Source organism: Pogonomyrmex barbatus, unplaced genomic scaffold, assembly GCF_055798465.1.
Source record: "Pogonomyrmex barbatus isolate J1 unplaced genomic scaffold, ASM5579846v1 scaffold15, whole genome shotgun sequence".
Lineage (NCBI taxonomy): Eukaryota > Metazoa > Arthropoda > Insecta > Hymenoptera > Formicidae > Pogonomyrmex > Pogonomyrmex barbatus.
In genome coordinates, this window is record NW_028297111.1 from 2,317,139 (window position 1) to 2,330,568 (window position 13,430).

The 13,430-nt window shown below is 32.4% G+C and overlaps 1 protein-coding gene across 2 annotated transcripts in view; it reads right to left on the reverse strand.

Moving 5' to 3' along the window:
* Positions 1 to 1,560: 1,560 nt before the first annotated feature.
* LOC105423383 (uncharacterized) overlaps positions 1,561 to 13,430 on the reverse strand; it is a 28,695-nt gene continuing 16,825 nt past the window's right edge. Inside the window, exons 1-2 of one of the 2 annotated variants that reach the window (XM_025217371.2) lie at positions 11,537 to 11,885; positions 1,561 to 5,780 (exon numbers count right to left, since the gene is read on the reverse strand). In XM_025217371.2, the coding sequence (XP_025073156.2) occupies positions 5,117 to 5,780; positions 11,537 to 11,553 (681 nt within the window). In that variant the 5' untranslated portion in view covers positions 11,554 to 11,885 and the 3' untranslated portion in view covers positions 1,561 to 5,116. Of the gene's footprint in view, positions 5,781 to 11,536; positions 11,886 to 13,430 lie in introns of those variants that run through there. The other variant, XM_011633121.2, reaches the window with a different exon arrangement.

Genomic DNA, 13,430 nt, shown 5'->3' on the forward strand with positions numbered 1-13,430 from the left:
TAAGAGAACAATTATTTTACCGCTTGTATCCATAAAGCGTACACCAATTTTCGCTGTGAGAATTATAGGTCTTTCGTCGAAGGACAACGGAACTGATGAATACGAGAATGAAGTTTGAATTTATATTTTGGTAGAAGACTTACAAGTCCAATTTTTGTTTGTATATAGCCAAATCGTAAACCTGGAAATTAATAATTCCAATCTGTAATATTTGCAAAACATTTACGTAAGAAGGAGAGTAAATTGAAAACCTTTAAAAAAATTATACCTTTTAAAGAATTGAATTCTATTCAAATTAATCTATAAGCCTGTTCTGTTCAGCTGAATTTTTTGTCCATCTTTTCTCTTTCTTTCTCTAATGTAGAAGAAAAAAAAAAAAAAACCCTATAAGAAATTCAAAGGAGTTCTAAAAAGAACAAGCCTATATATCAATTTTAATCGAGGTTCAATTTATTCTTTATAACTTCTAAGATTTAAAAAAAGTTAGCAGTAACATTCATTCCTTCGATTTTCCTGTAATTTCGCAAATCCCGCTTTTCTTTGACTTTCAATTTTGATGTAGGTAAGTTAGAAAATGATAATTTAAAGCTGCATATTTACCATATTCTCTGCTTTAATTAATTAAAAACATAAATTATTTTCTTATATAATTTAAATTGTAACAGAGAATAGTTTGTGATTCAAAATTTATACTTCTTTTTATTCTTTCTATGTAGATTGAAATTTAAATATTAAAAAACTTTGAAATTAAAATTTGAATTTAAATGATTTTTTTTTACGGAATATATTCTACATATGAAAATACACAAATTTACAAATTATTTAATTTACAAAATTACAGGAAAATCGGATGAGACAACGTTATATTGCACATTTATCGAAAAAAAAGGAGTAAATTAAATTGAAATTATAAAATTTACAACGACAAGTGGACATAAGATATTTTATAAAATATTTTTTCATCTAGACTCATTGTTGGAAAAAGCTTTCGAAAGTTTCAAAATCATTTCAAATAAATCAAATCCTTCAAAATCATAATGATTCGTATATTTACATTACAAGAGTAAACGTTTAAGTTCCATCCTTCCTTCAATATCAAATTTTTTTATACAAGAACCTTTTTATATAATTAATAAATATTATAGTAAAGTATATTAACTTTTTTAATTTTAACACTTTTTAAAATTGTGATAAAATATTTGATAAATTGAGATACCCTGTTGAGATGCCCTGGATTAAAAAAGATATTTTTCTTTATTGATATAAATATCACTAAAAATTCGTAAGAATTCCATATAGCACATTTTATCCGAGGAAAGTCTTGGAAGCATTCTTAAGACTTAAGTTTTCTTATTCGTGGAATGTTCTGTGGAATATCCCACGGTATTTAGAATATCCCTTGGAGATTTGTGCTGGGACTATGGGATATTACTTGTTAATTTCAAAGAATTTTAGTAATCTGTAATCTATAAAATTTAATATTATTGGTATATATATATATATATATATTTTTTTTTTTTTTAATTATGTACTTATAACTAGAGAAAAACAGACAATGAATATGGAAGTAATTAATTTATTACTATTACAAGATTATACAAGTGCGCAAACGTTTTAGAAATACCATACAAGTACCGCAAAGATCCAGATTAGATTTAATCTACATATAATCCTCTAATAAAGCTAGCATGTTTCACTGAAGTTGAGCTCTTTTAGCTAATATTACACTTATCGCGATGTAAAATCAAGCCAGTTCATACTATCTAATTTCAGTACAAGCACATATGAAACTTAGACACCGAAATGGATGCACACGTCTTAGCATAATTAAAAATAATTACTAAGCGCTAGTCGATAAAATTTGATCGATTAAATCAATTTCATCATAGTATACAAACAATTTGCATCAATAAGAAAGCACAAATATTATAATATTATGATGTTACAAACGCACATTTCAATCGTAGCTATAATGTTTTATACATGACACAGGGATTGTTTTCATATTGTTCTTAATGGGTTTAATTATGCAAAAAAGAATTTTTTACAATAAAATTCTGTATTAATATTAAATGATTTCTTCCAAGAATCTTGAAAATAATTAAATTTTTTATTCCGTATGTAACAAGAGCAAAAATCACTTTGATTGCGTTGCGATCAAAGATGTTCTGATTGTATGTCTTTTTTGCATAATTACAATATCAAGTATTTCTTATTGAACATCTATTTCTTTTATCTTTTAATAACAATCACGATTCCACGCAAAGAATCATTACGGCATTTGTATACTAGTTATTACATTACTACGATACGCTTATTGATTACGATTCATATAAATAATCATAATTTATACAATCTCAAAGACTCTCAAATATCTGTTAAAGTATTTAATTACTTTATACAGTTTCATCTAATGTAATAATAAATATTATTTTTAACGTTAATCAATGTAAATTTTTATAGAAAATTAATTGGAATATTTCCCCATTGTTTAATTTTTTTAGTAAATCAATATATTACTGAGTAACAGCAAATATATCAATATGTGCATATATGCTATTATTTGAGAAACCTTGGGATACCAATATCTTAAGAGAACCATAAAAATACATAATTTACGATGGAATGAATATAAAAACCATCCTTAGCGCTTAATGTAGTTTTTAATTTAAATTGCATACACAGTGAGTTAATTGCATAATCATGAAAAGCTTAAATGTTTTGAAAGCTTTTTTCGAAACGCTTCTCTAGTAATTCACAAAAAGAGATTTAAAAAAAAGCATGGAAAAGATGCTTTAAAAAAGAATTATATCAATAATCCGAGTACGATATAGATCCAAGTTATTATTTTCATATCGGACGTTTAAGATTTCCATAATTTTGCGCGGCTCACAAATTAAAATATAACAAATATGGCACCGTACATTTTATAATTTATTTTATGTATTACTCTTTATATATGTACATATATAATGTATAATATATAAAGAAAAAAATAAACTAAAAGTATAACTTTGTAGACACAAAGATTTTCAACAGATTGTAAATATAAAACATATTAATACATGGTGTATCAAAAACATAGAGAGATATAATTTTTGAAAAATTATACCATTTATTAGAAATAATTTGTATCGCTCGAGAATCGGCATGATAATTTTTCTGCGACACAAGTTTTCTTCTTTTACTTATCTTTTGATAACTAATTTTTCCCTTTACATTTAAAAAAAAATCCTTAACCGCAAATACAAATTTAATGTGTAAAATCAATAATCGTATGAATTCTAACGACATTGACGCGTCAGAAAAGCATCTCACCGGCTCTATGTATACTGCATGTGTATACTGCAAACGAAATTAACGAGTCCTAAATAGCGTTCCAAACTCTATTGATTTGGAAATGTGTACCAACCAATATGTATTCTTTTCTAGGATTTAAAAACGACCTATTCAACGAGCATATTCACAACTCGCGCAACTTAGAAGTAAACCTTTCATTAATTTTACAATTGTAGAAATAAATAATAGAGTAGAGTATATATATATATTTACTAGGTATATATTTACAGACTAATGTTGATCGCCGCCGATAGTATCAGATATAATTCGGTAATATTAACAATTCGCTCGCGAAAGGAAAAATTTAGAATTAGGGAAAAAGATCTAAAGGAAGGAAAGAGATATTCTGGATTTTTGTTGAATAGCTTCTACTGCAGCTATACATGAATTTCAAGACACATAGTTTGTACAATCTTATTCGGCTATTCCAAAATGCATTCGTTCTTTCGATGTAGCGTATTTATAATAATTCAGAGGTAATTCGGTACTTCAACATTACAAACCACTATTTATGACTTATATTACAATAAATCGTGTGTGTCATAAAATAACATTCAATAATGATATATACACAAACTATTTCAACTCCACCTCATTTCATAAATAGTTTTTATGAAATAGCGGTTTACAAATAGTTTTTAAAAATGGTCAACTATTTAACAACATATTTGTATTTTATATCTTCGAAATATCGAGATATATATTTTTTAAGTTTATCTAAAAAACCTGCTATACCGTTTTTAAATAATTGTATAAAGATAATATGTATAAATATACCCGTAGAAGAACAAAACAAACTTTATCTTATGAATTATTTTAAAAAAGTTATTTCAGTTATATTTTGTTCAGTTATATTGTTAATCATCTTCGCATCGATAAAAAAAATCTGCATCTAAATTTGAATTTTTTTTTTTCACAATTTTATAAGAATTAAAAATAAGCAATTTATATTAATTTTAAATTTCTTTGAATGCAAAAATAGAAAAAAAAACACGAAATAAAAAATAAACAACACAATGCTTCATCGAAAGAAAATTGTACGAGAAAATGCAATTTAGAATATGACGCAAGTAAGAGTGATCTAAATAATGCTCTAAATGTATCTTTTACGTACGGTATTTTATTTTCATTTTCCTTATATCTTCTCTAAACAAATATATTTAAAGCCATTATTAGAAACACAATATGCTTCAATATGCGTAACAAAATAACGAAAATGATTTTTTATATTATGTAATCACATCCGTCCCTGATTTTTAGACTCTTATCGTTTTGTTCAATTAGATTCGCTGTCGGAGTAAAAGCTATTATTAAACAGTAGAACAGAACCAAACCATTATCTTCTCATAATGCCATAATAAATAATCGGTATGTTGAAATATCTTATCTCATAGTCTCAAGTTTCTTCATTTAGAGAAACTGCAAATTCAATTCTATGTGCCCGATGACAATTTATTGTCTCGTAGCGCGTGTCTCCTAAATATATTATTGAAACTGATAATTTTGTCATTTTAAATGTTGAATGAATGTTTCAACTGCTGATAAGTTGCGCGGCAAAATAACGTGAGTTAGCTCATTGGCGGGAAAAAAATCCCTCGTGATCCGCGCATTCTGTTGAATTTCAGAAAACTGGGAATCACGGGAACGTTCACGAGACCGATGACTGCGAGGCGTGGCATCTGTTCACGGTATCAATTGATATGATGACGATCGATAACGTACGCGCGGTGACGGTGACGGCGACGGCGAGGACGACGTCGTCTATGCCGGCGGCGAATCAGACCTGTCCGCCCATGTCCGCCTGGTACCGCAATGTCAGATATTCGGCCGCCTCCGTCATGCGGGCGATGCTGCGGTGGAGGCCGCGCAGATGACGTTTAAAGTTCTCGGCGGCGATGGTCGCCAGGTCGAGCCCGCATTCCTCGACCTCCAGGCCGCTGTCGATCTCGATGCCGTTCTCGGAATCGGAGTCGGAGGTCGAGGCGATCGAGGACGCGCTCTGCACACTCTGCATCGACGTGGTGCTGGGGCAACGCACGTGGCCGAGTCTGACGCCGGTGACAGCCGCCGGATGATGGTGCGGCGCCAGCTCGGCGGACGGGCTGCCGACCGGATGGCTCTTGATCGGCATCTGATCGGCGTCCGCCGTGATGCCTCGCGTGGGCTCCTGCGACCACAGCAGCTCGATCTTCATCTGATTGATGATGTTGTAAAGACGGTAGAGGTCGGTGTTGGCCAGGGTGTCCTTCACCGTGCAGCCGCGCTTGCCCCTCATGCAGATCGTGTCGCCCGCGTCGCCCACGGACAGATCCAGCAAGCGGCTCGGCACCAGGATCGTGTCCTCCATCTCGCTCACGGTGCGTACGAACTTCTCCATGCTGTTCAGAATACTGGCGTTGCTGAACTCCGGCTCATCGTGCCGAGCGATCCTGCGCAGATTTCTGCAATGAAAATTACTTGCCGTTAGCAATCGGTCAGCTAATCTGAGACACGATTCCAGAGGTGGACAGGTTTCATATTTCGAAAAATTACACTTTAACCTGTAATAACGCGAAAGAAGAAAACAAGAAGACGTACGTATTTACGTGTGACGTATTTAAATATGTCTATAAGAAATAATAGATGTAATTCATCATTAATATTTATTATTATTTATTTATTCTTTGACCGATTAGTTTAACTCTATCTTAAAGGAGTTTACTTTCTAAAGAAATGTAGTTTTACAAAATATAATTCTCTTAAAAAGCAAAATCAGCCATTAATATCTCCATTCAAATCGCAAACTTATCTTACCAAGATTTTAAGTATGATACCGTGAGGTCGTTTAAATTTTTTATGTTTCCTCGGAAAGTTACGGTATATTCATTAACGGGATTGGCATTGAGCCTAACATTAAGATTAACTGAATATATAGAATATTCTACGCGGTACAGACAAACCGACAAGATAGAGTGATCTTTGCTCGGCGACTGAAGATACATCTATCTTCAACAGCAGTCAAAACATTACAAAAGATTACTTGAGTAAGCATCTTGCTTCAGCATTTTGCTGCGGAAAAGAAGAGACGAGGATTTCTCAAACGTCTAATTTGTATGCATGCGCTTGACAATGGTGGCGTAATAAACAAATATGATGTAACGTCATCAAGCACGTAGTGTCGCATGAGCGTGACGATTTAGAAGTGTCCGGCGATGTCCTCGTTTTGAATTTCATATAGCTTCGAAAAATCATATAGCTTCGAAAAATATCAATATTGTCTATATTAATTTCAAAATATCATTATTGACTATATTAATTTAAATAATATCCAAATATTATTAATGATATCTATGGCAATATCTAAAATATATATATATATATATATATATATATATATATATATATAGATAATTGGGAAATTGTTGAATATAAATAGCTGCTTTTAATGACTATAAAATGAAATAAATTATACCAATATATATTTATAAAAGATACATCATTTTTATTAATTTATATAATATAAAATCTATCTATGTATACATAAACTTGTAAAGATAAATATTATAAAAAGTCAATAGTTCAATTGTTCACATTCTCAATTCGTTCGAATTTACAGATCGTAGATATTTGATTTTTTGAAAATCTCAGAATTAAAGGATAATTACTTTATTTTCAAATTAGAAGGATTCGATATTCATTATAAAAACAATGAATAAATAATAAGATCTTACTTTTGAGGCTTTTTGACAAGCTTTCATCCTTAATTAAATATAATTCAATATTAAATAATTTATTAAAAACAAGAGATTATTAGGCGCCAAGATCCTGTCTACCGAATATTATTCGAGTATTCCTTTCTAATGTTTAAACGTACTTGGCTTATACATTGTTTAAATTATACATGTTTATATTGAATCGTATATTATTTGTTGGTTAATGAAATAAGAAATTTTTAATATACTTTACAAGTCTGTTTTATCGATTACACAAATTTAAATTATTTTATTGAAAAATTTTCCTTCTTTAATATGTATGTTTCTATTATGTTTTTTCGTTTCTGACGTTATCACTCAAAATGACTGAAGTGAATTAATTTAATTTCTTAATTCACTTAATTCAGTTTCTTAATAAATAGAAACTTAAGTTTATAAGTTAAAAGTATTGATATTTAACGAAAAAAATGTTCGAAATTTTTTTTTATCACATTAACATATGTCGTTCAAAAAAATCAATCTGCAAGACACGATGCCTCCAAATAATGTACAATGTATAATTAATATACGAATCTTTTTGATTATGCCAAATTAATAATAAAAAATATCAACTAAAAAAATTCATGTTCATAACCAGTTAAAATATTGATATAAATTATTATAAGATTATTTTATATTGAAGCGCAAATAATTTTATTCGCGTATAATTGATTATGCATAAATAAATATATAGGGATAAAGGTTGAATTTATATAACTGTTTATGATAATGATAGCAAAAAGATAAAATTAATTATAATAATATTCGCAATTAAACAATTTTTTTTTATTTTTTTGGAAAAATAACAATTTTTTCATTTATGGTAAATTCTTTTTTACTTCGTAATGTAATGGAACATTTCGATAATAATATATCGAATAACGATCATAACATATGATTAGCATTTTTAACTATTTAGATGAAAAATAAGATGTTTCCAATAATCGTGATATAATGGAGATGATTTTTTTTGAAAAAAATCAAAATTGTATAATTTTTGCATATAAGATTTTACTTTCAAGAAAAATGATAAATAATAAAATAATTTTATTAAAATTAAATATGCATGTACTAATGTAAATCTCGGGTTATCAAGTCTCAATAGATTGCTATTCATAATTTCTATCATTTCCATTATCTTCTGTCGATTTTTATTATCAGTTCCCTTTCATTTTATATTCAATTTAGACGATTTTGTAATGAAGATATTATAATTACCTTTTAAGAATCAATTTATCATTTTATTAATAGAAATTATTCAAAATATTGCTTATATTACTGCTTATATTACTTAAATGATAGACATATCATTATAATTACTAGCCTATATCAAGATCCATTAAATTAAGACTTACAATTGCAATGCATATCGAACAAAATTTCAAAAATAAAATTTCATATTCTAAAACTATATTCTGCAATTTTTATTTAATTTTTCATAAGAAATCTCACTTTTACTGTACTATGATTACATCTTACACATCGCTCTAAAAATTCTGTTATCTATCTCGGTTTTTATTTCTTGGTTTTTCTTCATTCAATTTGGACAAATTTCGTAAATGAAGATATAAGAATTATTTTTTAAGTATCACTTTATTGATATAAAAACCATTCAAAATTGGTAAAATACAAAGCGTAAATATTTTAATCTAAACTCAATTTATCAGTGAATACTTGTCTAAGAGAGATGATTTTATTTACAAAAACATTAAAAAAAAATCTCGATCCCTCGATCTAAAAGTATAAGTATATAACGAAAATGTTATCTTTTTAAGTTATTTAAATGCACATACAATCTTGATTGTTTTCTGATCATCAAAGAATATCCATTTTATCGAAGATAAATATCTCTCGATCTTGTATCGAATAAAAAATTAAAGAAACTTTTAAATAAATTCATTAACTCATTTAATGTTCTCGTAAATTTTCTCATAAACAACAGATGAACATTGTTTCACCTTATCGTTTCGTAGAGCTCGTTTTTTCACACTAAAAAAAGAGCAAAAAGAAAAAGGGAGATTAATCAACGTTCCTCCGTTTCGTTAGTTTAGCAAAAATTTTCCGTCGTTATTAATTAAATTGCGATCTTTATTAATTGAATTGCGGCAAAGTTCATCCCGATAGACATTCGACGATTACGCATTAACTATCGATCGCTCAAATTCGCAATAAAGTCCAACTGCCTTGCCTGCTATGCATGAATATTCAATCATCGGCCTCCCGGCCGAATTCATGAAATCGCTTTGTTATGTTAATCGCCAATACTTGCGCAGCGAATACGTGAACAAAATGGAAATTTACTACAGATACATTTGGCCGGGCAAATTGTAAAAAAAAAAACTGCGCGTCGCACAAAGGTTGTATTATACACCCCTCGATTCGCTATTCCTGGTGCTCTTGTCGGGGAAACAGAAAAAAAATTAACTTACCGTAACTTCGCGATTTGATTATCGGGTCAGAAAAGTGCGATGTACAAATGAATTCGCGATCGCGAATTGCAAATTGTTTTTTTTTTTTTTTTTTTTTTTTTTTTTGCGGGACAATCGCGCGGGGGACAATCAACGGCGACTTTATCTTTCTCGAATATTCTTCCGCGAAAATTCAACAACACGTCGTTACGATGTCGCGCATTGTTACGCGTAATGCGCTTTATTTATAAATGCAACGGCGTTAGGCTTGCGATACCGCGATAGGGTGTACACCCTTGCCTTTAACGCCCTTTAAAAAGGGACGAGGAGCTCGTATCGGAGAAAAGAAAACAGCGCATCGTTCTAGCGTTACGTATCGATCCTCATCTGATTAAGGACAGCGAAATTAAGCGAGGTGTCTCAGGTGACGCGCTAAAAATAATCGCCGTTCCACTTATAACTATAGGCCTACTCCGTCCCACTCGCAAACAAGACTCGGTCCATCCGAAAATCGACTATCTCCCTCGCGCCGACGTGAACGGAGAAATCGGAGCACATTCGTTACTTATCGAGAGAGAGCACGTTGCTCGTCGTTTAATCATCGAAACTAGGAATCGAGGATTCCGGTTACATTTCTCCATCTCGGATAATATGATGGAACGATTAGCTACTTTTTTTTTTTTTTTTTTTTTATAATTTTTTTTTATAAAAATCATGTCAATTGACCAGAAATTATAATCAGATTCGTCGTTTGAAGTCGGACTAGCGAAATAGTTTAAGAAATAGTTTCAATCTCATTTCAAATTTTTAGAGAATTTTATCTACTTAATTAGAAATTTGTCTTAGTAATATATTTTTGAGATTTATATAACAGATCGTGTTATGAGATAAGTGTGTTACGATATGATAATGTTCTTGAATTCTTAATTAGATTTTATCAGTCGGTTGTAAATAAAAAAAGTGGTAAACAAATTAAAAATACGTAAATAGCAATTTAGAAAGACAACCTGAAATTGCCAAAGAAGATGCAAAATATTTCAATATATTCAGCAAGTAATAAATAACATGACATTTAATAACGTAACATTTTTTTCTGTCATTGGCAATTTATTTGTAAAATAATTCCTGCCATATTCTAAATAATGCGGAAAATTTTATTTAGCTTTTAACTTAAATTATATCATTTTTTTTTTTTAAAAAACATGTAAATTTTGTATTTATTTTGTATTTAAAAGACTTATTTAATTGTATAATTTGAATAATTTTTATCGAAATTCATTCTAATTAATAACTTAAAAAAAGTTATCAAATTTGTAAATCATTTCAACAACTAAATTATGTCTTAGCTTAATAAAATGCGGATTTTCTCTGTAGGAAAGTAAAAACAACCACACTAGACACTTTCGAAATGGAGATTGCGCTAATCGACCGTTTTAACAAGAGCTTTGTAACTGGGTTATTCCAATATGAGAATCAGCTCTACGTAAAATCTCGATCACGACTAGAGCCCGCGAGCAACCCGCGAAGGAAGAAACCCGTGCCACTTTTTCAAAGAGATTTTACTCGAGGTTCCCGTTCCGTAGGTATCTCCTCTTTTTCATGCGGCGCCTCGTTTAGGAAAATGAGGAATGTGAGCCATCGCCCGAAGCATCGAAGACGCTAAATTCCACAACTTGAAATCACCGATGTACCGAGATGCGCCGAGAGAGAGAGAGAGAGAGAGAGAGAGAGAGAGAGAGAGAGAGATTAATCTCGGATCTTCGATTTTCGGATCCGCATAAGATCCGCAGATTACGAAAGATCAATATTTTCAGATTCTAATCCGCATTTAGCACTTTCTTTTGGAAAATAAACCGTCACAGGCAACGACGAGTCGCACGTCCGTGTATCTCTCGTCGTTGTTCCGCGAGAGAGGAGAAATACCGTACTTCGTGCGGAGGTGCGGAGGTAATTTCGCGTCAAGTTTCGCGTCTCGCTTTCGGAGGGAGAAGAATCGTCGTGGATCTTGCTGTCGATCGCGATCTTGCTCGATCCGTCCGACAGCTTACTGCTACATACCGGTTCGAATGCAACATGATCCTGATCTTGCGCTCCTGACCTCGCTGCCCACGGTCTGGGTCTGGGTAAAAAAACTGGATAATTCGATCGAGCGGTGCTCGTCGGAATCGATCGCCTGATGAAGTGCACTTCGCGACGGAGGAGGACGAGTCTGCCGAACCGGCATCACCGACAGAGAGACCGAACTTCGTTCGCGGACGTTCGTTAAGAAGGAAAAAGACCGGCGGTGGGTCGGCTGATGAATATTTCGCGCGCGGCTCGTATATTTGCCATGCAAAGCTCTCCGCGCGCTGACCCCGCGCTGACGCGAGCACGTATTATATGATAATGGGATCGGGAGCGATCGTACCCTACGTAATTATTCCGGTATTTACCCCTGGCCGTCTTCTACCCTGGTCCTAACCTCTGACCAGGCTCATCGAAAGTCGCGCGAAGCGGCGATCCGATTCCCCCCTCCCCCCACCCTCCATCCTCCCTCCCCTCGTCGCTCGTCCGCTCGATCCTGACGTCAATGAGCACGGATGCTCGTAATCGTAACGACGAGTTAATTGCCGTCATCAACCGGTTTTTTTCACCGGTAATGATGTGGATTAAATCCATTTTTTTTAATCCGTGCGGCCGAGTACGAGTGTCGAAGAGTAAATACTGAGAATTTTGCGTGCGTAAGCGCGCGTATGTTACGGGTAAAACATAGCTATTATTAAGTAACCAAAAAAAAAAAATAGATATTATTAGGTCACAAAAATGTAAGAACGAGAGCGTAAAGATAAAGACTGCGCAGATTACGCTGAAGGGTGTGACGTCGCGGAAGCACGTATCTCACTTCAATTTCAGGACTTCGGGGCGCACACGTGACGCGTGTGAGGAATACGTCATTGCTGTTCGTAGGAAATGGAATTATTTGCAATTTGATGAACTCGCTAATGACATGGTAAAAAGAAAAATCCATGCGGAATTACCCTGGACTTCGGATTTCGCGGTCGAGCAGGATCAACATGACATCGATATTTCAACGAAGAGCAAACACATTTTTTATGTTCGCGAGTGTTCCTTTGTTCATTTAATATACCGTCTCTCGACGGTGGGTCTAAACTGTGAAACTATGTACCGAAGCGCGATCGGCCATCTAAGCTGTTTGCTCAATTTTACGTGGAAAAAAATTTCAGAATGACATTTGACAACATTCTTTCCTCAAGTCACATATTCTTATATCCTTCAGAATTATTTGTGGAAGAGATCCAGAGAGAGAGAGAGAGAGAGAGAGAGAGAGAGAGAGAGAGAGAGACGCGGAGGAGGTCTGATTTAGTCAAGCATTCATTATGCGAAAAAAATGAATTCCGAAAATCCCCAGAAATAAAACGTAATTTGGATTTTCACGTGTGTCCCAGATATAAATAAGAGTCAAGCAAGATTTGCAACGTCACTATTACTTTGCAAATCACTTTTTGCGTCGGTACCACCGGTGAACTTTCTAAGACGATTGACATACGTAACGCTCTACCTCATCATTTGCCGCCTCTTTCATTCTCTCTCTCTCCTCCGTGCATTCTATAAAGGAAATGCATTTTTACGTCATGATTAAAGGGTATTGAGAAAAAGTGTCGCATTTCTTCGGTGAATACGATCTCACTTTATCTGAAACCACTGATCAAATGATTGGAAACTAATTCCGCATTGTTCCCATCACATTCTCGATCCTCAGGTATTACGTTAATTCAAATATCAAAGATTAGTTAATCCATGATATTAAATTAATTTAATTCTCATTCATATCAGTCATTAACACAATAGTCGTGATAATTTTAAACAATTGAAAATATATTGTTTTCTAAAATAAGTGTCAAAATTCCTTATAAAACATCATCTTTATAAAACATTGTTTTGTAATATTAAT